At 36.6% G+C, this 24560-nt stretch overlaps 2 protein-coding genes across 5 annotated transcripts in view; one reads left to right on the forward strand and one right to left on the reverse strand.

The window, feature by feature from the left end:
• Positions 1-3353: 3353 nt before the first annotated feature.
• LOC112325252 (uncharacterized) lies at positions 3354-10792 on the forward strand. Its single transcript, XM_052455337.1, has 7 exons — positions 3354-3529; positions 4443-5088; positions 5251-5568; positions 5653-6091; positions 6284-6708; positions 7293-7318; positions 10363-10792. The coding sequence occupies exons 1-7, from the start codon at positions 3354-3356 to the stop codon at positions 10790-10792; spliced, it is 2460 nt and encodes an 819-aa protein (XP_052311297.1).
• A 10348-nt stretch (positions 10793-21140) lies between these two features.
• Positions 21141-24560, reverse strand: part of LOC18094937 (thaumatin-like protein 1) — a 70340-nt gene continuing 66920 nt past the window's right edge. Inside the window, exons 1-2 of one of the 4 annotated variants that reach the window (XM_052447077.1) lie at positions 22325-22494; positions 21141-21979 (exon numbers count right to left, since the gene is read on the reverse strand). In XM_052447077.1, the coding sequence (XP_052303037.1) occupies positions 21285-21979; positions 22325-22385 (756 nt within the window). In that variant the 5' untranslated portion in view covers positions 22386-22494 and the 3' untranslated portion in view covers positions 21141-21284. Of the gene's footprint in view, positions 21980-22324; positions 22495-24560 lie in introns of those variants that run through there. The other 3 variants (XM_024602733.2, XM_052447083.1, XM_052447080.1) reach the window with 3 other exon arrangements.

Below are 24560 nucleotides of genomic sequence, written 5' to 3' on the forward strand. Positions count from 1 at the left end.
ATTGTTTTTACGTTTTTTTTATCTAAAAAACAAATATTTGAAGTTTAAAAAATGTGTTTTCGCATGGATTTCTTAAACACAACAAAAATCATTTTTCTTGCATTTCTGGATTTTACAACATGTTTGTAAAACTCCAAAGGGTATTGGCCAATATTCCAAAAAATATAAAAATCTTATTTTTGGGGAATTCATCTATTATTCACCACTAATGTTTGGATAAAGAAATCCCTAAAGGACGAATATCCAAAATATTATTGGGGATAATTTGTTATTATTCACCACTAATGTTTGGATAAAGAAATCCCTAAAGGACGAATATCCAAAATATTATTGGGGATAATTTGTTATTATTCACCACTAATGTTTGGATAAAGAAATCCTTAAAGGACGAATATCCAAATTATTCACTGTTAATATTTGGATAAAGAAACCCGGAGTGGTAAATATCCAAAATAATTTTCTAGGAATAATAAATCCGCACACATCCTTGAAAGAAGCTTTGATTATAATCGAGGACATTTCAAATTTTTTTTACTCCACGGTTTGCGAGCCTAACAAAAATAGGTTTTTAAAGCACCCTAGATTTCGTTCATCAGAGCAGACTTATCCTAGGAAAAGAATGGGATTAGAGAACATTAACACCATGACAATTATAAGGCAAATCAAACACCAAGCAGCTTACCTTAGGTAGGGCGTACTAGGGGTGCTAAAACCTTCCCTTTACGCAACCAGTCCCTTGCCTTAGAATCTCTGAAAGACCAGTTAGGTTTCCCAGTGACCTTAATACTAGGTGGCGACTCCTTTTTCACAACAGAAAGACCCCAACAATCAATCCCTGCTACGAGGACGGGTCGCCGCGACGTCGAGCTCTCGGGAGGGTGCGACAGGATGGCGACTCCGCTGGGGACCCTTGGGCTAAGCTTGGTAATTGTTTTTTTTTTTTGTTATGCCATGTGTTGTTGTTTTTTTTTTTTTTTTACTATGAATGATACTTTGTTTAAAAGCTTTAGCATGCATCTTTACATCCTATCATGCATGGTATATCAGATATGGATATAGATTTTATTGCACCCTATCATGCATCACTTGTATTATTACTATCTTGTCGAGAGCACACACATTAAACTTTAAGTTAGGTGGGGGACTAGCAGCTTGCCTTATGACTTGAGTCAAGGTTTAAGTTTGTGTAAACCCCAACTCTTTGCTGAGTGTTTAGACTGATAGTGATTGGTACATGTGCCATCCCACTATCTGCTGAACCCCCATATTGCCTTTATGAGGGCGATCACTGGGACAGCAAGAGACCCCTTTTTAGAGACCAAGTAGTAAACCTACCATATGTCTCACGTAAAGGAACTAGAACCTATCCTTAAGGTGTATGATCCATAATGTCTTTTGCATCAAAACAAGTCTAACCCCCAGCATTTTGAATTGCAGGACTTGTGAACGAAATGGCCACCATTGCTAAATTTTCCATCATAGAATATGGGAAAAATTCTGAACTGTCACAATTGACTGAAGGAGACTGCCTTAGAAGCGATGCTAAGAAACTGTCACCAATCAAGAACTTGAATTGCATTATGAATGAGGTGAACAAGTTAACGACTCATTTTCAGAATGTGGATAAGGATGCATTTTTTAATAAATACAGACGTTTGATGGAAATTGTAAGGGTAGAAGTTTTAAGCCCAGCTGTGCGAGCCATAGTTCATTTTTGGGATCCAGACTACCGGTGTTTTTCTTTTGGAAGCATAGACTTATGTCCCACTATGGAGGAATATGGGATGTTGGCTGAGTTTCCAAACAATTTGTATCAGATTTATTTGCCTTTGAGATCTGACAAGATCATCCCCGAACTGTCAAAACTGCTCAGAATCTCCAACTTGGAAAAGTTTTTGGAAAAGAATGCTACCGGTCTGAAATGGAGGATGCTAGAAATTGAATTGGAAAAAGAAGTTAGGATTAGAAAAAGAGATTGATTGCCTTTGGCATATTTGGCCTTGTGTTGTTCCCAAGCCAGACGGGTTTAGTGAGCTTGGAGGCCGCTGCTACTTATGTAGAGTATGAGAATACACAAATCAATCCAGTGGCCGCTATTTTAGCTGAAACCATCTTGACGCTTAATCATTGTAGAAGGACCGGAAAAGGAGCAATGAGATGCTGCACGCAGTTGTTATATATCTGGATGGTTAGCCATATCGAAACAAAAAAACCTATCTTCAATAATTTTTGGTGGTTCACCCAAAGACCCCTGAAGTTAGTAGAAGAAAAAGAATGGGGAGATCTAGACAACCAAGGTTGGGTTGACAAATTAGAAGGTTTGCCTAATAGTGATTTTAAGTGGAGAGCCCCATGGATAACGACGATGAAAGTCCTAATAAGTTGTGGACAAAGACGTTGGGTACCATTGGTAGGGATTACAGGTTATGTGAGTTATGCTCCTGCCCTGGTGGTAAGGCAACTTGGGGGCATGCAGTTTGTTCCAAGGACTATGGGAATTGCTCAATTCTTTGGTTTGTTCAAAGATCCCATTGCACAAGAAGTTTTGGAGATCATCAAACAAGATTGGAAGCATCTGGTTTTGGTTGAGATAGAAGGTTTAAAGGATCCAAGTGCAAGTGAAGGATATACAAGATGGAGAGATTTAGCAGCTTCAGCCATGCCTTGTGTAGGAGTCAAATCTTCCCAAACTGTAGAAGAGCCTATTAAGAGGAAAAGGGTCAATAATGAAGAGGAGTTGAGAAGACAAGTGGAAAAAACTTCAAACAGAGTTGAGCAAAAGCAGAAAAGACAAGGCAATGTTGGAAGAAATGATGCTAAACGAAGATAAAAGGAGAACATTTCTAGATGAGCAAATACAATCTAGAGACGCGCGAATAACAAAGCTTGAGTTAAAGCTGGGTGAGGAGAAGATTGCTAGGGAAAGGAGTGAGAAGGAGCTAAGTGGGATGAGTTTGGATTGGATGCAGAGTTGCTCTGAACTTGAAGCAATGGAGATTGACTTTAACGATTGCCAAGGAAGTGCAGAATATTTCCAAGAAAAATTTGCACAAGTCTAGTTCGAATTGATGGATAGGATTGGGAAGTATGAGGATTTGAGCAAGAAATATATGGAGTTGGAAAGCTGTGTTAATGGTGACTGCAAAAGAAAGTAAAAGGAAAGATTTTGAGGCTGTTGAAGCAGAATTAACGGTTAAGAAGAATGAGATAAAAGTTATAAGGATAAAACTTGACAAGGAACGTGAAAAGGTGAAGTATTTGGACGAGAAGCTAGCAGCAATGGGAAAACACAAAGATCAAATCGACACCAACAACACTGCTTTGAACAGAACCAATATGTTGCTCATAGAAAAATGACCAAGACAGATGAGCAAATGGACGAAGTTGCTGCACATGCTCGAATTATTAGAATTAATGCGCGAAATGTGGGAGGGGACATCATTCGCTATCGCCGAAGCCTAGCTGAAACCGATGCCTTTCTAGGGAAGATTGAGAATCGTGGTTTTGCCTTCCTACCTTTGGCTAGAGAGTTTGTGGAGGAAAGGGATTAATAAATTTTGTATTTCCTTTTTTATTTATTAGTGTAATAAACTTATCAAGCATTAATGAAAAGGGCGTTGACCCATCTTCTTATGCAAAATCTGTCTCTTGGTGAATATGATTCAAGCAAACGACTTGAAAGGTAGTACTCCTAGCAATGTGACAAAAGAACCTATGTTTATAAGGTGGTGGCTATTATTCGTTCACAAGAAAGTTGCATCCATACCCAATATACAAATGCATTCTTATCACAATCATGCATTATATCATGCATTTTCTTATACATAAATACACGCATATGCAGACTGAGAAACATAGGTCCCCCTTCTAGAATCCACAACACTCGATTAGAAAAAAGGTTGGAAAATGAAGAAAGGTTACACCCAAAAGCTCAGTACCAGAGAAAGCTTGAAGGAGTTTGGAATGATGTTGCGCACCTAATCGGTTTGCTCAAGCAAATGTTTTGAGACAATTTTTCCTTTAATGAGATCATATATTTTCAAAAGTTCATCTTGATGTTTTTACACATCACTTTCCATTTTCAAATCGGATCTTTCAAAACAAACATCTACACTTTACACTGAGAATGAATGGCCAAACTTAAGAATACATAGTAGCTATAGAAGAGGAAGATGTAGATGAAAATAGGACAACGTGAACAAGCTCGGAAACCCGCCAGAGAGGAGCTTGAAACCATAGATTCGGGCAATGGAAAAAAATAAAAGAAAAATTGAAGATATGGATGACATGATTGCTAAACCTAGAGAAAGTGAGAATCATGTCCAAATATTGAAGGATTTGTCTTGAAAGAAGTATAAGGAATTAACCACGATATGTATTACATTGCTCGGTTTATATCCCAATTAACCACGACTTGTGACCCGATTTTTTCATTTGTTAAGGAAGAAGAACCCTGGAATTTGGAATGAAAAGTGCGAAGAGGCTTTTGAGAAAATCAAGCAGTACTTGTTGAGTCCACCCCTGCTTGTTCCTCCTGTACCAGAAAGGCCATTGATATTGTACCTAACAGTAACAGAAACAACAATGGGATGTGTGCTTGGGCAACACGATGAAACCGGAAGGAAGGAAATGGCCATTTATTACCTGAGCAAGAAGTTCACGGAGTGTGAGTCTAGATATACGGTGATTGAGAAGCTGTGTTGCGCACTGACCTGGGCTGCAAAGAGATTACGTCAGTATATGTTGTATCACACTACATGGTTAATTTCCAAATTAGACCCATTGAGGTACATTTGTGAAAAACCCAATTTATCGAGCCGAATTGCAAGATGGCAAGTTCTATTGGCTGAGTATGATATAGTATATATGACAAGGAAAGCCGTAAAAGGGAGTATTATTGCCAATCGCCTGGCTGACCATGCTATGGAAGATTATGAATCATTAGACTTTGAATTTCCCGACGAAGATATGCTTGCAATCGAGGAAGAGAAATCAAATTGGTGGATTATGTACTTTGATGGTGCTGTAAATGTATGTGGTAACGGAGCGGGTGCGGTGATAATCTCTCCTGATAAGAAGCAGTATCCGGTTTCAGTTAAGCTATAGTTCGGGTGCACCAATAACACGGCGGAGTATGAAGCTTGCATTCTCGGTTTAGAGGCTGCATTGGAGCTAAACATCAGAAAGATAGATGTGTATGGAGACTCAATGCTGATCATTTGCCAAGTAAAAGGAGAATGACAAACCAAGGAAGAGAAGTTAAGGCCTTACCAAGAATACCTGTCTAAATTGGCTGGAGAATTTGAGGAAATAGAGTTCACCCATCTAGGAAGGGAAGGAAACCAGTTTGCAGATGCTTTGGCTACACTAGCATCTATGGCCAAAATAGACTTTGGGCACAAGGTACAACCAGTACACATCAATATCAGAAATAACCCAGCTCATTGTTGCTCAGTCGAAAGAGAAGTGGATGGAAACCCTTGGTACTATGATGTCAAGAGTTTCATCCAAAACCAGGCATATCCCATGGGGGCATCCAAAATCGACAAGAAGACCTTGAGGAGGTTGGCAATGGATTTTTATCTTGATGGGGAGATTTTGTATAAGAAATCATCTGACGGGACTTTGTTGAGATGTTTGGATGAATTTGAGGCAAAGAGTGCGTTACGAGAAGTCCATGAAGGGATTTGCTCAACCCATGCTAATGGACACGTGATGGCTAGGAAGATACAAAGAGCCGGTTACTTCTGGATGACATTAGAAAAGGATTGCATCGACTATGTCCGAAAATGTCATAAATGCCAAGTATACAGTGACAAAATCAACGCCCCTCCAACTCCTCTATTTAACTTGACATCTCCGTGGCCCTTCGCGATGTGGGGAATTGATGTGATCGGACCTGTAAACCCAAAAGCCAGCAATGGTCACAGGTTTATTCTTGTGGCTATCGACTACTTTACAAAATGGGTAGAAGCCGGGTCATTTGCTCATGTGACGCAAAAAGTAGTGAAGAAATTTATTGAGAGAGATCTGATTTGTCGATATGGTCCACCAGAAAAGATTATAACTGATAATGCCCAGAATTTCAATGGCAAGATGATAATAGAACTCTGCACTAAATGGAAAATCAAGCATTCCAACTCTTCGCCGTATAGACCAAAGATGAATGGTGCGGTAGAAGCTGCTAACAAGAATGTCAAAAAGATTATTCAGAAGATGGTAGTCACCTATAAGGATTGGCATGAGATGTTGCCATTTGCCCTTCATGCGTATCGCACCGCAGTCCGAACCTCAACAGGAGCCACCCCGTACACGTTGGTATATGGAATGGAGGCGGTTATGCCTTTAGAAGTGGAAATCCCCTCATTGAGAGTACTGGTAGACTCTGAGCTGGAAGAGGTAGAATGGGCAAAAGTTAGATATGAACAGCTGAATCTGATCAGTGAAAAAAGGATAGCCGCAATCTGTCATCATCAACTTTACCAAAGAAGGATGGCCAAATCATATGACAAAAAGGTTCGACCTCGAGGATTTCACAAAGGAGATCTGGTACTGAAGAAAATATTGCCTTTACCAGGGGAAGATCAGAGTAAATGGGCGCCGAACTATGAGGGCCCTTACGTGGTGAAGAAAGCATTATCGGGAGGAGCTTTGCTGTTATCTAGAATGGATGGAGAAGATTTAGTTAGGCCAGTGAATTCTGACGCTGTAAAGAAATATTACGCTTGATGTATTCCATAATCTCATAGCATTTGAAATCTTTCTTCATAAAAAGCATGATCTCATAGCATTTGAAATCTTTTACTTAAACAAACTCTTTTTTTACGCATAACCAAGGAGTTGACTCCATCAATTGGAGAACCAAATCAAATCTAAACTTGACATTTTTTTTGCACGCCACACTAGGGGGCAAGAAGTGCACGAAGTGCACATAGGGGTCCATAGTGAAACAAAGCCCAAAGGGGTATCATAATAAAAAGCTTCTAAAAAAGCATCTTTTATGAGAATTGCTAATTGCATTGAAAGTTTCAGTTTTCATGAACAAAACCAAATCTTTTGAGTTTTCCTTTTGAAATAATAATAAAGCACAATACTCAATGAAGCAAGAAAGGGCCCCATAAGAAACCAGAGATCTCTTCATTAAGAGGATATGGTATATTTCGGTTCATGAGAAAAGGTTGAAACAAGAGCTCGAAGAAGTTTACGATGAAAGGGGGACCTATGTTTCCAAGATAGGTAACAAAAACATACATGCATATTGACCATAATGCATTGCTTTCAACATGTGTCAGATCGGTGTTTCATCACCATTTCTCAGGTAGTGCGTTTTCTAACCCTACCTCATTTTGAGCGTGCCTTTGAGCCCTCACTTCTTAGGTAGTGCGTTTTCTAACCCTACCTCATTCTGAGTGTGCCTTTGAGCCACCACCATTCAGGTAGTGTGTTTTCTAACCCTACCTCCTTTTGAGCGCGCCTTTGAGCCCTCACTTCTTAGGTAGTGTGTTTTCTAACCCTACCTCCTTTCAAGTGCGCCTTTGAGCCATTATCAACATTTTTCTGGGTAGGTCACCCATTACAATGCGACCAATTCTCTATGTTTTTTTTGGGTGGGTCACCCATTACAATGAGACCATTCTTCTACCTGGGTAGGTCACTCATTACAATGAGACCGTTCTTTTCTTTATCTTGGGTAGGTCACCCATTACAATGAGACCGCTCTTTCCTTTATCTTGGGTAGGTCACCCATTACAATGAGACCGCTCTTTCCTTTATCTTGGGTAGGTCACCCATTACAATGAGACCGCTCTTTCCTTTTCCACTTGGGTAGGTCACCCATCATAATGAGACCATCATTTTTTTCTGGGTAGGTCACCCATTAGAATGAGACCATTCTCCATCTTTTTTTACTTGGGTAGGTCACCCATAATAATGAGGCCATTCTTCCCCCTGGGTAGGTCACCCATAAGAATGAGACCACTCTTTCCTTTTCCACTTGGGTAGGTCACCCATCACAATGAGACCATCATTTTGTTTCTGGGTAGGTCACCCATTAGAATGAGACCATTCTCCATCTTTTTTTTTACTTGGGTAGGTCACCCATAATAATGAGGCCATTCTTCCCCCTGGGTAGGTCACCCATAAGAATGAGACCACTCTTTCCTTTTCCACTTGGGTAGGTCACCCATCACAATGAGACCATCATTTTGTTTTTGGGTAGGTCACCCATTAGAATGAGACCATTCTTCATCTTTTTTTTACTTGGGTAGGTCACCCATAATAATGAGGCCATTCTTCCCCCTGGGTAGGTCACCCATAAGAATGAGACCACTCTTTCCTTTTCCACCTGGGTAGGTCACCCATAAGAATGAGACCACTCTTTCCTTTTCCACTTGGGTAGGTCACCCATCACAATGAGACCATCATTTTGTTTCTGGGTAGGTCACCCATTAGAATGAGACCATTCTCCATCATTTTTTTCTGGGTAGGTCACCCATTAGAATGAGACCATTCTCCATCTTTTTTTACTTGGGTAGGTCACCCATAATAATGAGGCCATTCTTCCCCTTTGGGTAGGTCACCCATAAGAATGAGACCACTCTTCCCCTTCTCCACTCGGGTAGGTCACCCATCATAATGAGACCACACACATTTTTTTGTTTTGGTTGTGGTTAAAGGAGATCGCTAGATGGGATCTCAGGTTAACCCAACCCCACAGAGTTTAGTTTTGAATCACCGGATGGGATTCCAAAGTGAGTAAGCTACAAATATAGGTTTTGGCTAAGGAGGTCGCCAGAAGGGATCTCAGGTTAACCCAACCGTAATACCGATTTTAGCTTTGGCTAAGGGAAATCGCCAGATGGGATTTCAGTTTGGACAAACTACAAATATGACTTTTTAGAGATCGCCAGAAGGGATCTCGGATGGAATTCCATGTTGATCAAACTGAAGTGAGAATTCAAAGGAGATGGCCAGAAGGGATCTCAAGATGACTAAATTTTGATCATAGTTTTTGGGGGCTAAGGAGGATTGCTGTAAAAGACAAGTTTCAGATCAATCAAACTTCGACCAGATCAGTTTCGGGAGTTCCGTTTTGGGTTTATCTTTATAAAACTTACTGCGCAAAACCCTTGCTCCGTAAGCATTATAAAGAGGGGGCATCTGTTGTAACCCATTTTTGGGTCCCCACAAAAAATAAAAATAAAAAGCCAAAGGAGATTAGAAAAATAATAAGAGGTGGGAGCGCTCAGAAAGAATCAGAAAAAAATTGATTGAGGAGGTTCAGAAATGCAAGGAGTGAAATTTTACAGTATATATTTGACTGAGAAGAGCCCTGTTGGAAGAGAAAATTTAATTTGAAGAGAAAAGGGCCAAAATTGGATGTTTATGGACTCAATTGGATTTTATTGAAGGTTTATTTGAATTTATAGAGGTTTTGATTGCAAGGAAAATTGAGTTTTAAGTCAATTTAGGCTTTAATTGGAAGAAATTAAAGTTCTGAGGTCAAATTATAATTTTTGAGAGTTGATTTGGTTAAATCAAGGGCTTAATTGCATAAATATTAAAGTTTAAGGGCCAATTAGGGACTTAATTGAAGAAATCCAAAACCAAGGACCACATTGGAAAAGGCGCGCAAGTATAGGGGCTGCAATTAACAAAATTCGGGGGCCAAATTGAAGAAATTGAAAGTTTAATGGTCAAGTAGGGATGAGATTGAACGAAACTGAAAGTCGGAGGACTAAATTGAGAATTGGCAAAGAAATCCCTATTTTTATCAAAAACGGCGCCGTTTTGCAATTAAAAAAAAAAAAAGAACCAGTTACTGTTCACTTTCTTCCTCGAAAAGCTGCCCGAGTGGCTGCTTTCCAGGCGCATTTTCCGGCTCGTCTGGCTTTCAAATCCGACAAAACATGCACCAACATGTCCACCTGAAACCCCTTTATCCCGGAGGATGGTCCGGTCGGTTTGAAAAATTTAGAAACAGCTCCGTTGAGTGGCTCTAAGTGGCCACCTCGGGCAGTTCACAGCCTTGAGCTGCCAAATTTGGCAGCTCGAGGTGCACACTTTGAACCAACGGTTTGGATTCCTCGAGTCGAATCAAGGGCTGAAAATTTTCCCCAATATAGACAATATGGCCCTCTTACACCGCCTATAAATAGAATCTCTGTTGAAGACCTGGGGGAGGAGAAAATCGGGTCCAAATTCAGCCAAAAAACCAGCATTTTCGCCCAATTTCTGCAGATTTCTTCCTTTACTTCCAACGCCGTGCCTTCCCTCTTTTGCCTTGCCAAAGACAAACCAGAAAACTCATCATCTTCCTCTCCTCTCTCCCAGCCGGCTTGACTTTCTTTTTCCCTCCCGCAGCCAGCAACAGGGGACAGCCCCCTCTAGCCAAACCGGGGCAGCCCTCTCCCTTTCCTCTCATTCTCTGCCAGCAGCCCCAACACTGTCCCCTCTCCCTCTCATCAACACAAAGCCAGCGGCAGAACTTCAGCAGCCCCAGAAACGCCTCCCGCGGCCTCCTCAGCAGCGACAGCCTCCACAGGAGCTCCTCCGCCTTCCAGCTTCTTCACCGGCCAACAACTCTCCTTCTTCCTCCGCCGCAGCACCGCCAGCGAAGCAGCCAGCAGCACCACCGTCAGAACCACCGGGAGACCTCGTCGGCTGCCTCTCCACCGCCACCAGCATCACAGGGATTGTTCGCCATCGTCTGCAACATCGTTGCTGCCACCAGGTTTGTCTCTTTCTCGTCGCTGTGCATGCATCATTTCCTTGCATTTCACTGTTCAAGTGAAATATAATTCACTTGAACAGTGAAATGCTATTTCACTGTTCATACAATATAATTCACTTGTTACTTACTGTGCATATGCACAGTAACCCGGTTACTATGCTGGTGTACAGTAACCAGTCTATACTTGTTTTGGGCTGGACCCCAGCCCAGCCCATGCTGCTGGGCTGAGTCCAGCCCCTGTAGAAAGTAGGCCCATTTTATTTTGGGGCTGATTTCGGCCCATTTTCCTTTTGGGCCGGGTCTGGCCCATTCAAAAAGTTTTCTTCAAAGATGTATTTAAAAAATCTATGATTTTCTGCAAGTTTGTATTTTTGTACTATAAAGATACAAATTCGGTATGAAAATACCCGATTTTCGTCAAGACATCAGAAAAATAAAAATAAAAAAAATGTTTTGTTTTCATGCATACGGCCACTACCCTAACATTGTTTTTACGTTTTTTTTATCTAAAAAACAAATATTTGAAGTTTAAAAAATGTGTTTTCGCATGGATTTCTTAAACACAACAAAAATCATTTTTCTTGCATTTCTGGATTTTACAACATGTTTGTAAAACTCCAAAGGGTATTGGCCAATATTCCAAAAAATATAAAAATCTTATTTTTGGGGAATTCATCTATTATTCACCACTAATGTTTGGATAAAGAAATCCCTAAAGGACGAATATCCAAAATATTATTGGGGATAATTTGTTATTATTCACCACTAATGTTTGGATAAAGAAATCCCTAAAGGACGAATATCCAAAATATTATTGGGGATAATTTGTTATTATTCACCACTAATGTTTGGATAAAGAAATCCTTAAAGGACGAATATCCAAAATATTATTGGGGATAATTTGTTATTATTCACTGTTAATATTTGGATAAAGAAACCCGGAGTGGTAAATATCCAAAATAATTTTCTAGGAATAATAAATCCGCACACATCCTTGAAAGAAGCTTTGATTATAATCGAGGACATTTCAAATTTTTTTTACTCCACGGTTTGCGAGCCTAACAAAAATAGGTTTTTAAAGCACCCTAGATTTCGTTCATCAGAGCAGACTTATCCTAGGAAAAGAATGGGATTAGAGAACATTAACACCATGACAATTATAAGGCAAATCAAACACCAAGCAGCTTACCTTAGGTAGGGCGTACTAGGGGTGCTAAAACCTTCCCTTTACGCAACCAGTCCCTTGCCTTAGAATCTCTGAAAGACCAGTTAGGTTTCCCAGTGACCTTAATACTAGGTGGCGACTCCTTTTTCACAACAGAAAGACCCCAACAATCAATCCCTGCTACGAGGACGGGTCGCCGCGACGTCGAGCTCTCGGGAGGGTGCGACAACTACCTTTTTATATTTATATGTACATGTTAATTTTTATTTCCAGGTTCATTAGGGTCGCGTCAAGAGTTATCTTAGTTTAGTTACCTTTTGCTTTCGGCCATGTAATGATTTGTAAATTAAGAGACTTATCTCCTAAAACTTGAAATGTAATATTAACCCGTACATTTGGATGTATGACTTTAATCTAATGTTTGTAATTCTAAGTACCTATTTAACCATGCATGTTTATAGTTGTAATCGAATCCTTCACTTGAATAACATTTTATGATGTTATTATGCAAGATATAGTTTAGATGATGTAACAATTGAATTATGCATTGTTATTTTGTGAACTTGAATTGTATAATGTTATTGAATAAGATGTGTTGTGTTGGTGATGATGAGTTGAGTTAAGATCCAGGATGATTGGATCAGATTGTGAAATGAAATTGGAAGTGTAATATGAATTTGTCGATAACTTGGGACCTCCCTGTATAGAGGAGACTCTGCTAAAATTTTGGTAGAAAATTTGATGGAACTTGTATATAAAAATAACAATGATGAAAAAAAAATCAGGGTTGTTACACCTTCTCTTCACGCAACCAGTCCCCATGCCAGATCTCTGAGACCAATTAAGGTTCCTAGTGATCAAAATACTAGGTGGCAACTCTCATTCCCTCTTTCCACTAATAAAGGACAAGAATTCCTTGTCTTTCCCATTTCCCAACCCGAGAGGATGTTAGCCGTGATGTCACACACGTGCGACAACCATCAACAACTCTCGTGAGCCACCAGGAATCTCCATTGTGTATATAACAACCAACCACATAACTCAGGAAGCTCTTCAAAATTGAAGGAAAAAAAATAATGAAGTCACCACCTAGTAATAAAAAAAAAACTAGAAATCCTAAAATAGACATCGGTCAGTAGGTATTGAGTTAGTTATACCTAAGGGAAGATCGATGTCACCCTTACCGCATCCTTTCAAACGAAAGGTTACCTCCACAATGTTTTGTTCTAAATTTATTCTATGCATACTATTAATTATCTAAATCTATTTCTATTTTTATTTGTGATTTATATTAATAAAAAATTAATGTTGGTCCCTAAGAAAAGAAGACTCGACGATAAAAGAAAATCTTGACGTTAATTCCTAAAAATAGATAATTTCATCGATTTAGAAAAAAATATTAATGTTAATCTCTACTGTATGTTTTTTAAAACACCTCCACACACAAAACCCTTCATACTGAAAAACTAAACATATAAGAAAAATCAAACATCCACATTAAAATTTCATAACTGAGGGCATCATACCCCATAAGTTGCCACACCACAGTGTAAATCCCAACGCTTTAAATATCACAAACATTTACATTAATACATGATTAGTCTCAATCAATAAGCATTTCATCATAATGTCTAACAACATAATAAAACATTATTCAAAAAATTAATTTAGGCCTCAACAACCTTTTAGAGTGGCTAAAGTTAATCAAAACAATTGGAATTGGGTGAAGAAACTATTAGATTATTGAGGGCAATATTGGCATATGACAACCACGTGCTGGTGTGTGATAACAATTATTGGTGGTATCTGGTCCCATACACCAATGATGGTCACAGAGGTGGTTAGCTAGATCGGGTGTGCCACTATATTCTTTTCTCTTCCACATTGGTGGTGTAGTCCACCACTCTTTGACGAGGGAGATTGTGCCACTTGAACATTTAATTTCTCTCTCTTGTTTTCCTTCTCTCCCCACCTCTACTTCCACTGTTACTACCTTGCTACTACTGGTTAAGAAGCTATTGTGATGATGTTGGAAAGAGATTACAACATTGATAGTGGTGTTTTGTTTTGGTAAGTGAGATTGATGTTGTTCTCTATTTTTGGGTCCTTGGATAAAAAGGAGAAAAAAGAAAAAAATCAAGAAAAAAAATTGTTGGAAGAAAACCAAAAAAAATATATAGCAGTAAGAAGAAGACATGGGGGCGCCCAAAAATGGCCAAAGATTGGTTAAGGAAGTTCAAAAATACAAAGATTGAAATTTGACAGTATATTATTGATTGATGAAGGCCATATTAACAAAGAAAATTGAATTTGAGGAAGAAAAGTCTAAAATCAGATGTTTAAGGACTCAATTAGATTTTGTTGAAAGATTAATTGAGTTTACGAAGGTGATTGCAAGAAAAATTAATTTTTAAGTTAATTTTGGTTTTAATTGGAAGAAATTAAAGTTTGAGAGTCGAATTATAATTTTTAGGTGTTAATTTGATCAAATCGGGGGTTTAATTGCATAAATATTGAAGTTTGATGGGCAATTAGAGACTTGATTGAAGAAATCCAAAACCAAGAACCAAACTGGAAAAGGTGCATGAATATAAGGGCTGAAATTGACCAAATCAGGGGTTAAATTGAAGAAATTTAAAGGTTTTTGATCAATTGATGGTCAAAATGCACAAATTCAATACTAAGGACTAAAGAGAAAAAGATGGCCAACATCAGAGGTGACCTTTGAATTTGGCAAGGAAGCAATTGAATTAATTCTTAAAATCAAAATTCCAATTGAGGACTTGATGAATAAATAAAAAGCTAAGGACTGATTTGGAAATTGATACGTTTTGGTGCCATTTTCATTTAAATGAAACGACGCATTTTGTACAAAATAACGTTGTTTCATTCATTGTTCATATATAAAAAAAGAAGCTTGTTTTGAACTGCATTGTGCATCTTCTTCTTCCCTTGACGCGCAAAGGCAGGGGAAGAAAGTTTTTCTTCCCCTTACTTTCTTCCCCTTCTTTGCAGTGTCTCTCCTCCCTCTTGCCCAAAAACCCTGACATAACCCACACTCCCTCATGACCTACCACCATGATGAAAGGGGCACGGAAGACAAGCCCTGCAGGTGACTCTAGGGTGATTGCACAGAGGCCGCCCCAGCTACCCTACCCCGTCACCATGACTAGACAGGGGTAGGGTCGCTCTCGCTCCCCTACCCCTTATAAATACCCCCTCACCACGAGGTGAGGAGGGAGAAAAAAAAGGGGGATGATGAGAACAAAAGAAGAAGAAGGAATGGAAAAAAATAAAAAGTAGGAGAGGGAAGGAAAAAAACGAAATAGAAAAAAATAGAGAATAGAGTTTGTTGGGCCGAAATCGGCCCAAGTTTGTTGGGCCAACCTCGGACCAGTTTGTTTGAGCCAAATCTCGGCCCAACCAGGGTGGGTTCAGCCCACATCATTGGGCTGGGCCCAACACAATATATTTTTATAATATAATATTAATATTATATATTATTCAAAAAAACAAAATGTTTCAAGAATTTTCAAAAAAACTTTTCAAAACATTTGTGATTTTCTCGTGTATTTTTCTATCAATTTTAATTAATATTGATTTATATTTTTATATTGTAAAAATACAAATCTGGTATTAAAATATACAGTTTTCTCCGTAAATGTTGTGTGTGTGTGTATTTGAAAAACAAAACAAATGCTTTGTTTTCATGCATATGACCAAGTCTCTTAAAATATAAAAAAAATTTCATATCATATTTTCATGCAAATAATTTTTTTAAAAAAAATACGTGTTAGCATGCATTTTGAGCTTTAATAACTAGTTTATTAAAGCCATGAGAACTAAGCTCATATTTCAAAAATATCAAAAAAAAAATATTTTGTGTTTCTTTTAGTTTCTGAGATTACAAACTTTTATATATAGACATTAGAACAATTAGGTATTTACCAATATTAAAAATATAGTTCTTTTATATATAGATTTTAGAATGGTTAGGTTTTTACCCGATAAGATTAGGATCTCCTTACTGAGGAAATCTTTTCTTAAACCTTAGACAAACCAACAATTAAAAAACACAACAATACTCTAGTTATATCAGACAATCAAATAAGGCATCTTACCTTAGGTAAGGAGTATAAGAGGTGTTAATACTTTCCGTTTACGCAACCAGTCTTCGTGCCCAATCTCTGAGACCAGTTAGGGTTTATAGTGATCAAAATACTAGATGACGACTCTCATTTCCTCTTTCCACTAATAAAGGACAAAAATTCCTTATCCTATCCATTTCCCCACACCACATGCCAATATGGAATTTCAGGAGGATGTTCGCGCGATGTTGCATCATGTACGACAATTGAGAAAAGTGATGGTTGGATTTTGGTCTCGACTTGAGTTGTTTTGGTTGTGATATTGGTGATCGATGTTGCTATTATCATTATTAGTGTATGTCATTGGAAGCTGCTATCAGTGGTCGGTGAATTAAGTGTTCCACTATTAATAACAAATGTTGAAATTAATTCAATTAAACATAATTAACGAATAATATAATTAAATTGCATAAAGTAAAGTGTAAAAGGATAGGAATTGTAAACTCAGTTTTTAACATGGTTTTGGCAAGTCTATACCCACACCTCAAGCACCTAAATTGGTCTTGTGTATTTTGTTCTTTCACTAGTCCAAGTTGAAGATTACAATTGTCACTTGATGAATCCACACCAAGATTTTACACCACTTGAAGATATTCTTTTTATGACAGTTTGAACCTGCTGAATCTTGAACCGATACTAATCCTATATATATACAAAGAAGTGTTTGAGTTCATTTTAATTATGGCATTAAAATAAAATATAAATATTTATATAATTACTGCAATGAACAATTAATTCTTAAATTCTCATTTCATCTTCATTTTCTTTGGTGGCTAGGTTTTAGAGAAGAAGAAGACTCTTTTTTTCTACACTTTCACTCCATTTTGTTTCTTTCTCTATCTTAAATTTTTCTTCAAGGTTTGCTAGGGTTTCTTACCCACTTTTTGTTTTCCCTCTAATTTTTATGTAGAGGCTAGAGTTTTTTTTTACACCTCCTCCTTTTTCTTACCTTGCCTTTCTATTTATAGGCTATGGGGTAGGTTCTAGAATCTTTATAGGTAGAACAATCATATTCTTTGATTTTTTTCGGTACATTTGACCCTTCATCATTGTTGTATATTTGGCAGAACATGCTCGTGTTCTATAAAGCTCACACCAAATCTTAATCATAAAGAGTGGGAATGAGAGAGAGAGAGAAAAGAAGAAGAAGAAGAAGAAAATGGGGCTGAAAAACTTCACTGCCATTTTTCAAAATCAGACGACCCGTTTCCTTTCAAAGGGTAGCCAAAAAGTTCCCATACACACCCATTAGCGAGCTTCTTCTTTACGAAAAAAAAAACTAAAAAAATTAGATCATCATTTTCAAACCACCTTCTAGCTAGAACTGGAAACAAAAAAACAGTACAGACTCTCTCATCAGCGCTGTCTCTTTACGCCACCCTCGAGTTACTACTATCTTGCCCCACGTTGACTCAAGGAACCATAGCCGCTGCTTCCACAGTACCGTTAACCTGAGGTGTTCATTACCGGAATCATAACACAAGGCAGGCCAGGAGCCCACTCACGTCGTCCATGTGCATCTTCAGCGTGCTCGTTTTACATTCTTGCCTCTGACCTCTCTGGACTTAGCTTTATTCAAGCACTAGCCACTCAAAAAAAGAGTGAAGATGAGGTACGGGATATCCAGTGGAGCTGTCTCCATCATAATCACTCAAGGTATAAAGCTTCCACCTATTCTCATGTAGTTGTAATCTTTTTGCATGTGCATGCTACTGCAAAGGCAAGCTCCCGTTTTTCCTTTATGTGCTATGAAGTTAACATATAGTGTTGTAAGGTGTGTGGATCTTTTAAGTCCTAACCTGGTCACGGGTGTTCTTTCACTTGCTACGGGTACTGAAGGGGATGGGGTGTGATTTTTCCTTCAAACGCATATGGTCTTGAAAACTTGATTGCATGTCCTAAGGTCATGTTAAGACCTTGCCTAGTTAATTAAGAATGCTCTTACCCAAGGTTAAAGTTCAAGAACGGTATGAGAAGGTGGAAAAAGATGTTGACAACTATTGGGGTCATAGGTTTTCCTTTTTTTTTTTTTGTCTTCAGAAAATAAAAATGCATAGGACTGTCAGGGAGTTTTTCCATACCATGCTTGGGCTTCGGATGTATGTTTCCTTTACGTACATGAGATGATGGTTACCTTGCTTTACGTACAGAAATCTCCAATGACTATCGTGCATGATTTTTATGTTCAAAAGATCCAGTCCTCTAGCTGTGCATAATTATTGGCCAAGCCGTAAATAAAATGATTTTTGGTTGAAGAAGAATCGGTATGTGCAAGGGTTTCTGGTTCATTTCTTTTTACTGTCCCATGGCTTTTCGTTAATGCTAGTACAGCTATATTTCTCTTTTCTAAAGTTAAGTAGGTTGATATATATAGAAATCGGTTTATCACGGGTTTAAGAATATTAAAGAAAAAAAAAAAAAAAAAGCTTTCATGGGTCTTCAAGGCACAAACACTCATATGACAAATTTTAAGTTTTCTTTTTCACTAAGGACATGTGTGGTAAATATGACCAAACATATTTTTCATGGCCTTTATTTTCTTTTCTTAATTTTTTTTTGTTTCGTCAAACATATCTTAGTCTAATTTTAATTATTTTTCAAGTTTTGAAGAGCCAATTTGCAACTATATTTTTGGTTTTCCACGTCATTTTTTACCTTTTCATATTTAAAAACAAGTTTATTAAATCCACAGGGATTTGGCCTAAGTTTTAAAAATACTAAAAAAATTAATTTGTTTATTTTAATACAATGAATTATGAGCTTATATCTAAAATGTATTCTCGATATTAAAAGGAACAAATGCAAAAATATGTTTTGGCTCTAGAATGGCTAGACTTGACCCATAAAGCCATGGTTCTCTGTACTAGGGTAGACCTTCTTTAACTAATAGACAAATCAATGATTAGATAAAGAAAACAGTGCCTTAGTAATAATCAGAAAAATAAACAATAAAGCTTATCTTAGGTATGATTACTAAGGGTGATAATGTCCATCCTATATACAACTTGTCCCCTTGTCTAGACTCTGAAGACTAGTTAGTGTTTTCAGTGATCAAAATACAAGATAGCAACTCCAAGCATTTTTTATTTATAAAGGACAAGAAGTCCATGTTCTTTCCACACCACACCAAAGTCCTGATCTAGGAGGATGATCGCAATGATACCACATCCGTGCCACATTCAACATTGTATTTTCCATGAGTTATCCTTTCTATTTTTCAATTACTTTGATCCAAATAATGTGTTACCCTCTCAACATTCTTCAAAGTCAACATGTACTTCTACTAATTGATCTAAATATGAATGTGATGCGATGTAAATGAGTATACAAGATTAAACATATGGAAGATGGGACTTTTTAGCACTACAAAACATGTTTGGTGGCCAAATGCTATTATCGACAAAAAAGGGTTTGATTTTCAAGAGATATTTAGTGTAGTGAGGAAGCCTTGCACTATTTAGACAATGCTCGATATTGGTGATACTTGAGGTTGGTCGGCTTATTAGAGGGATTTCTTCATTTAGATGTGTTTATAACCCAAGCCAGGTTGTTAAAATCGCGAGTTATGAGTCAACATGTATCTAACGTGCTAAATCGGACTAAAAACTCAAAAATAGTAAAATCAGACTTGTGCAAAATCAGTAAAATCGGTAAACTCAGTCCGATTTTATGAGTTTACTAAATTTGTGATATGAATCAAGTCAGGTTCAAATTTGGCCTTAAAATATCTGCTGACTAGTTTTGCGAGATTGAGCATATATTTCAAACTGTATATTGGATAAAACTGATATTTTACAGGAAAATATTAGATACATAAACATATATTGTGGTAAATTGTTAGGTCAAATAGAGTTAGGAAACATAATTTTAGAGGGTCAAAGTTAGTAAACTAATATTGTCAAATATGTCAAACAAGTCCTTCGTGTACTGTTTGGAACATATCCAGAGCTACCGGTGGAATTTTGCTTCAATTAAAGTTGGGATAGAAACTAGACATCTGAAACTTTCCAACTATATACGTAGGCCCAAGAATTCATCCAAACAAGAGAGAATGACATGTTTGAAATCAGGACTCAAATCTACCAAGAATATGCAAAAAATAGAAGATTCAGGTTACATGGATGAATTTTAACATGAAGACTTTTTTATTATTCTATTTTATTTATTTAATTTTAAATAATTATTTTTAATTTGAATTTTTTCTAGCGCATTAGACATTGTTTAGGAATTTGTTTTATTATTGAATTTATGTTAGTTAATTACTAATTTAAACTTATTAGCTTGCAACCCAAAAGGGGTCTATCAAGACTTATTGTGATAGGAACAACCAGGTTGTCACTAGGTTTATGTGTGCTTCCTACCTTTCAGTGATTCCCTTGTATTGAAAAATTTTGTTCTGTGACTTTTTATTTCTCCATGTCATTAATTTATTGATTCATACTATCTATCTCTCTCATTTTATTTAGATCGCTCATTGATTATAATATTGTTGACTCATTTTATTAGATTTTAATGTAATTTAATTTCTTGACTAAAATTATCAATATATAATTAGTTAAAAAATTATTTATGATTTTACGATTTTACGATCTGAGTTTATTTTATATTTTTCGTGTCGTGTCAAAAAATATTTTTGACAACCTTGAACCCAGGCTCTTGACTTTATTGATCCACAATCCCCAAACCATATTCGCAAACTAAAACTTTTTTTTTATAGTTTAAAACAAGCACCTCGTGCATGTATTGATTGCTTAGTGAATTCTTAGTTTCTCAATGGATTTTATATTCGTAAATTTTTAAGTGAACCCAGGTTATATTATCATGATAACTAAAATAAAATGAGCTAAATTTATTTATAAAATGAGCACCACACGCTTAGATTTAAATTCCATAGAAAGATTAGCACCTGATGACAAGTTAACTCGGGAAACAAAGGTAATAACAATGTTTTGAGATTGAATTCGACACTAGGTCTACTTAGTAGTTAGTACATATAAGTTGAAGGATTGCTACCTTGACCAATGAACTGAAAATATCTTTAATTTATAATGAATGGCATACACCATACAGTTTTACCATATCAACAGCATGAAAATTGATAATCGATCCTTTGGGATATGTCAATCCCAAATCTATTATTCCATTTCTTTATTAATTATCATAAAAACATTTATTAAATGTGTTGTCCTCCAACTCTTTCCATAAAAAGAAAGAGTTGTGAACCACAACATACATTTGATCATGGACAAAAGGTAATCAAATAGTTGCCTCCACTAGGACAAGTAAACGTGCTCGATTTATCATCATAAGCATAACTATAAGCTTGAGGACACTGCTGCTTGAAAGTCATCGAATATTGGGTAGGAGGACATGTTTCAGCTGTATTATGGTCTCCTGTGCAGCAGTACTGCGGCTGGTTAAATGCCAAACACGCACTCTTGCAGGCAATCACAGTCCCATCTGAACCTTTCACTGCTAAACTAGGATCACAAACAGCATTCACGTTAGCTGCACAGCTTGTAGAAGGGCAGCCAGTAGAACCTCCTTGCGGGGTTACCGAAATTGGGAGGTTAAAGCCATCAACAAGGCTTATATCGTAATAATCTTTCCCACCATCACCGCTTAGAGTAAATTCTGCCAAGGATGCTGGTGGGATCGCACCGGCTCCATTGCATTCTATGACACCAGAGCCACAGTCAGCAGTAGCACAAACAAACTTTCCCGAGGCATCTGTAGAGCATTGCGTTCTGGCCCACAAGCGGCCAGACCAATTGACAGGGACACTCAGCGAAGATGAAGCACCCGTTGCCAATGTGAAGCCAGTTGAAGATAAAGACGGACCGCCAGCAGCCGTTAGAGTTCCTGGCCAGACTGTGTATGGACAGTTGTTTGTGAAGTCGAAAGTCACAGATTGAGCTCCTGCATGCGTGCAAGCTGCGCAAGATTTATTTTTGTTGATATCAATGATTAAATCTTGGTCGATTCAAAGATAACATAATTCAATATTTAAAATCTTGTATTAATTCACTTATTTTTCTTTTAAAAATATAACATAACCCATGTTTTTTTTTAATATATTTTTTTCTTTTTTCTTTTTTATCTGGAAACTCCCTCCTGGATAAATTTATTGGATTCACGAAATCCATTGAATAATGAAAACTAGTTAATATTGCATACGCAAACAGAAAATATATATGTAGAATAATCAAAGTGAATAATATGCATAATAGAGTTTTCCATGCAAGAATCTAGTATATGTAATATTGTAAAACTACTTGCCATAGAGGAAGATGACGAGGGTGAAGGTAATTATAGCAATATTGGGCATACGACTCTCCATTGCCGAGATGCGTCGAATTAAGACCTTTTCAGTATCTTTCAAGAGATTTGAGGTAACCAAGAAACACTCTATATTTTAAAAATATTATGAAATGAGCAGACTTAATAAATAGTGTAAAATTTGCAGACTAGTAAACAGAGGAACGTCCTGCTTCTCACGTCAAATGAAAGCAACACCCAATTGAATATTGAATGCAACTCTGGTCCAGCAGACGAGCCGTGATGAATGTGAGAGTCTTCAAAATTAAAGAAAAAAAATTCACCACCTATTAATTAAAAACTTTAGAATTTAAAAATAGACATTGGTTAGAGATTTAGACATTGAGCTAGTTAAGTCTAAGAAAGATCAATATCACCCTTATCATATCCTTTAAAATGAAAAGTTACCTCCACAATGCATTTAAGAAAAATTATTCCATGCATAATATTAATTATCTAAATTTATTTCTAATCTTTTCGTGATTTATTTTAATAAAAAATTGGCAATTCAAAATTTATTTCTCATACAGACTAAACTAGAACTATTTATCAAGAATTATTTGTGCTAATAAATATTAAAGAAACTCGTTAATGATAAGTAAAGACTAAACTAGGATCAAATTGATGCTTAAAATCATAATTCTCCATTAAGTTATCAAACAATTCTGAAAATTTGTGTGGACCCTTCTAATATGATACTTTAACTTGAGTTAAAATTTCAGAGTTTTTGAAGAAAGTCAGAAATTTGATGAAAAATCACAATTTTACCAGTTTTACGTTATTGGGCGTAATTTTCAATCCGACCATCCAATTGAGCTGAAATTTTACAAGGAATCTTCAAATATATTGAATAAAATCTGATTAAAATCTGATTAAATGAACGGAGCTTGGTAGTGCTAACAAAAAAAAGGACCGTCAAATAAAAGCAAAACAACTCATTAAGGGCAAAATAGTTATTTGCCATTAAAAATAAAACAAATCATCTCTTCCTTCTTTTTATATGTTGCCGACTGAGCAGAAGCAAAATAGAAAAAGAAAGAAAAGAAAAGACGAGAGAGAAAGAGAGAAACGTAAGGGAAAACATAAAAAGAAAAATCAAAGGAAAAAAAATAAGTGAGAGAATAACCTTGTACACTTATAAAGTCCGACTTATAAAACACTAATCTTAGAAAGAATCAAGTGAAGGAATGAGGAATTGAGAAAGGGAAAAAAATTTAATTATTTTTTTTCCAGTTGATATGAGATTGTTATTTTATCCTGGTTAAGGGGTTGTTACAATATCGATTCAGATTCGATTATAAATGAATTATATTCCACAAAACATCGAAGGATATAACTTCAATAGTAGGTTTATTTTTACTTTCACTTCAATTTTATGTACTTTTAAATTTATTTTTTAATATTTTGGATAATGTATTTCAATTAAAATTTTACTGTTAACTTAAAAAATTCATGTACATAAGTTAATAATTGATCTTAAAAAAATTTATATATTTATTTAATAACCCAGGACGGGAAAAATTCTTGACTCTGCTGGTAACAACCATCTTCCACACGCACCGTCTCATCCACGATGACATTTGACAATGAATGTCAAATTATAAAATTATAATTTATTTATATTTATAAAAAATTAAATTATAAAATTGGGTCTATCACCTAAAGTGCGCAGAGACCGTCCATGCACTGACCTGCACTCATCCAAAAATTGAATATTGAATGTAACTCTGGTCCAGCAGACGAGCCGTGATGAATGTGACCCTCTTCAAAATTATCACACCGTGATGAATGCGAGATTCTTCAAAATTAAAGGAAAAAAAAGTCACCACCTATTAATTAAAAAATTTAGAATTTAAAAATAGACATTGGTTAGAGATTTAGACATTGGTTAGAGATTTAGACATTGGTTAGAGATTTAGACATTGTGCTAGTTAAGTATAAGAAAGATCAATATCACCCTTATCATATCCTTTAAAATAAAAAGTTACCTCCACAATGCATTTAAGAAAAATTATTCGGTGCATAATATTAATTATCTAAATTTATTTCTAATGTTTTTCGTGATTTATTTTAATAAAAAATTGGCAATTCAAAATTTATTTCGCATACATATTATTAAATAAATCAAGAATTATCTATGCTAATAAATATAAAAGAAACCCGTTAATGATAAATAAAGACTAAACTAGGAAAATTA

The sequence above is a fragment of the Populus trichocarpa genome, chromosome 1 (assembly GCF_000002775.5).
Source record: "Populus trichocarpa isolate Nisqually-1 chromosome 1, P.trichocarpa_v4.1, whole genome shotgun sequence".
Classification (NCBI taxonomy): domain Eukaryota; kingdom Viridiplantae; phylum Streptophyta; class Magnoliopsida; order Malpighiales; family Salicaceae; genus Populus; species Populus trichocarpa.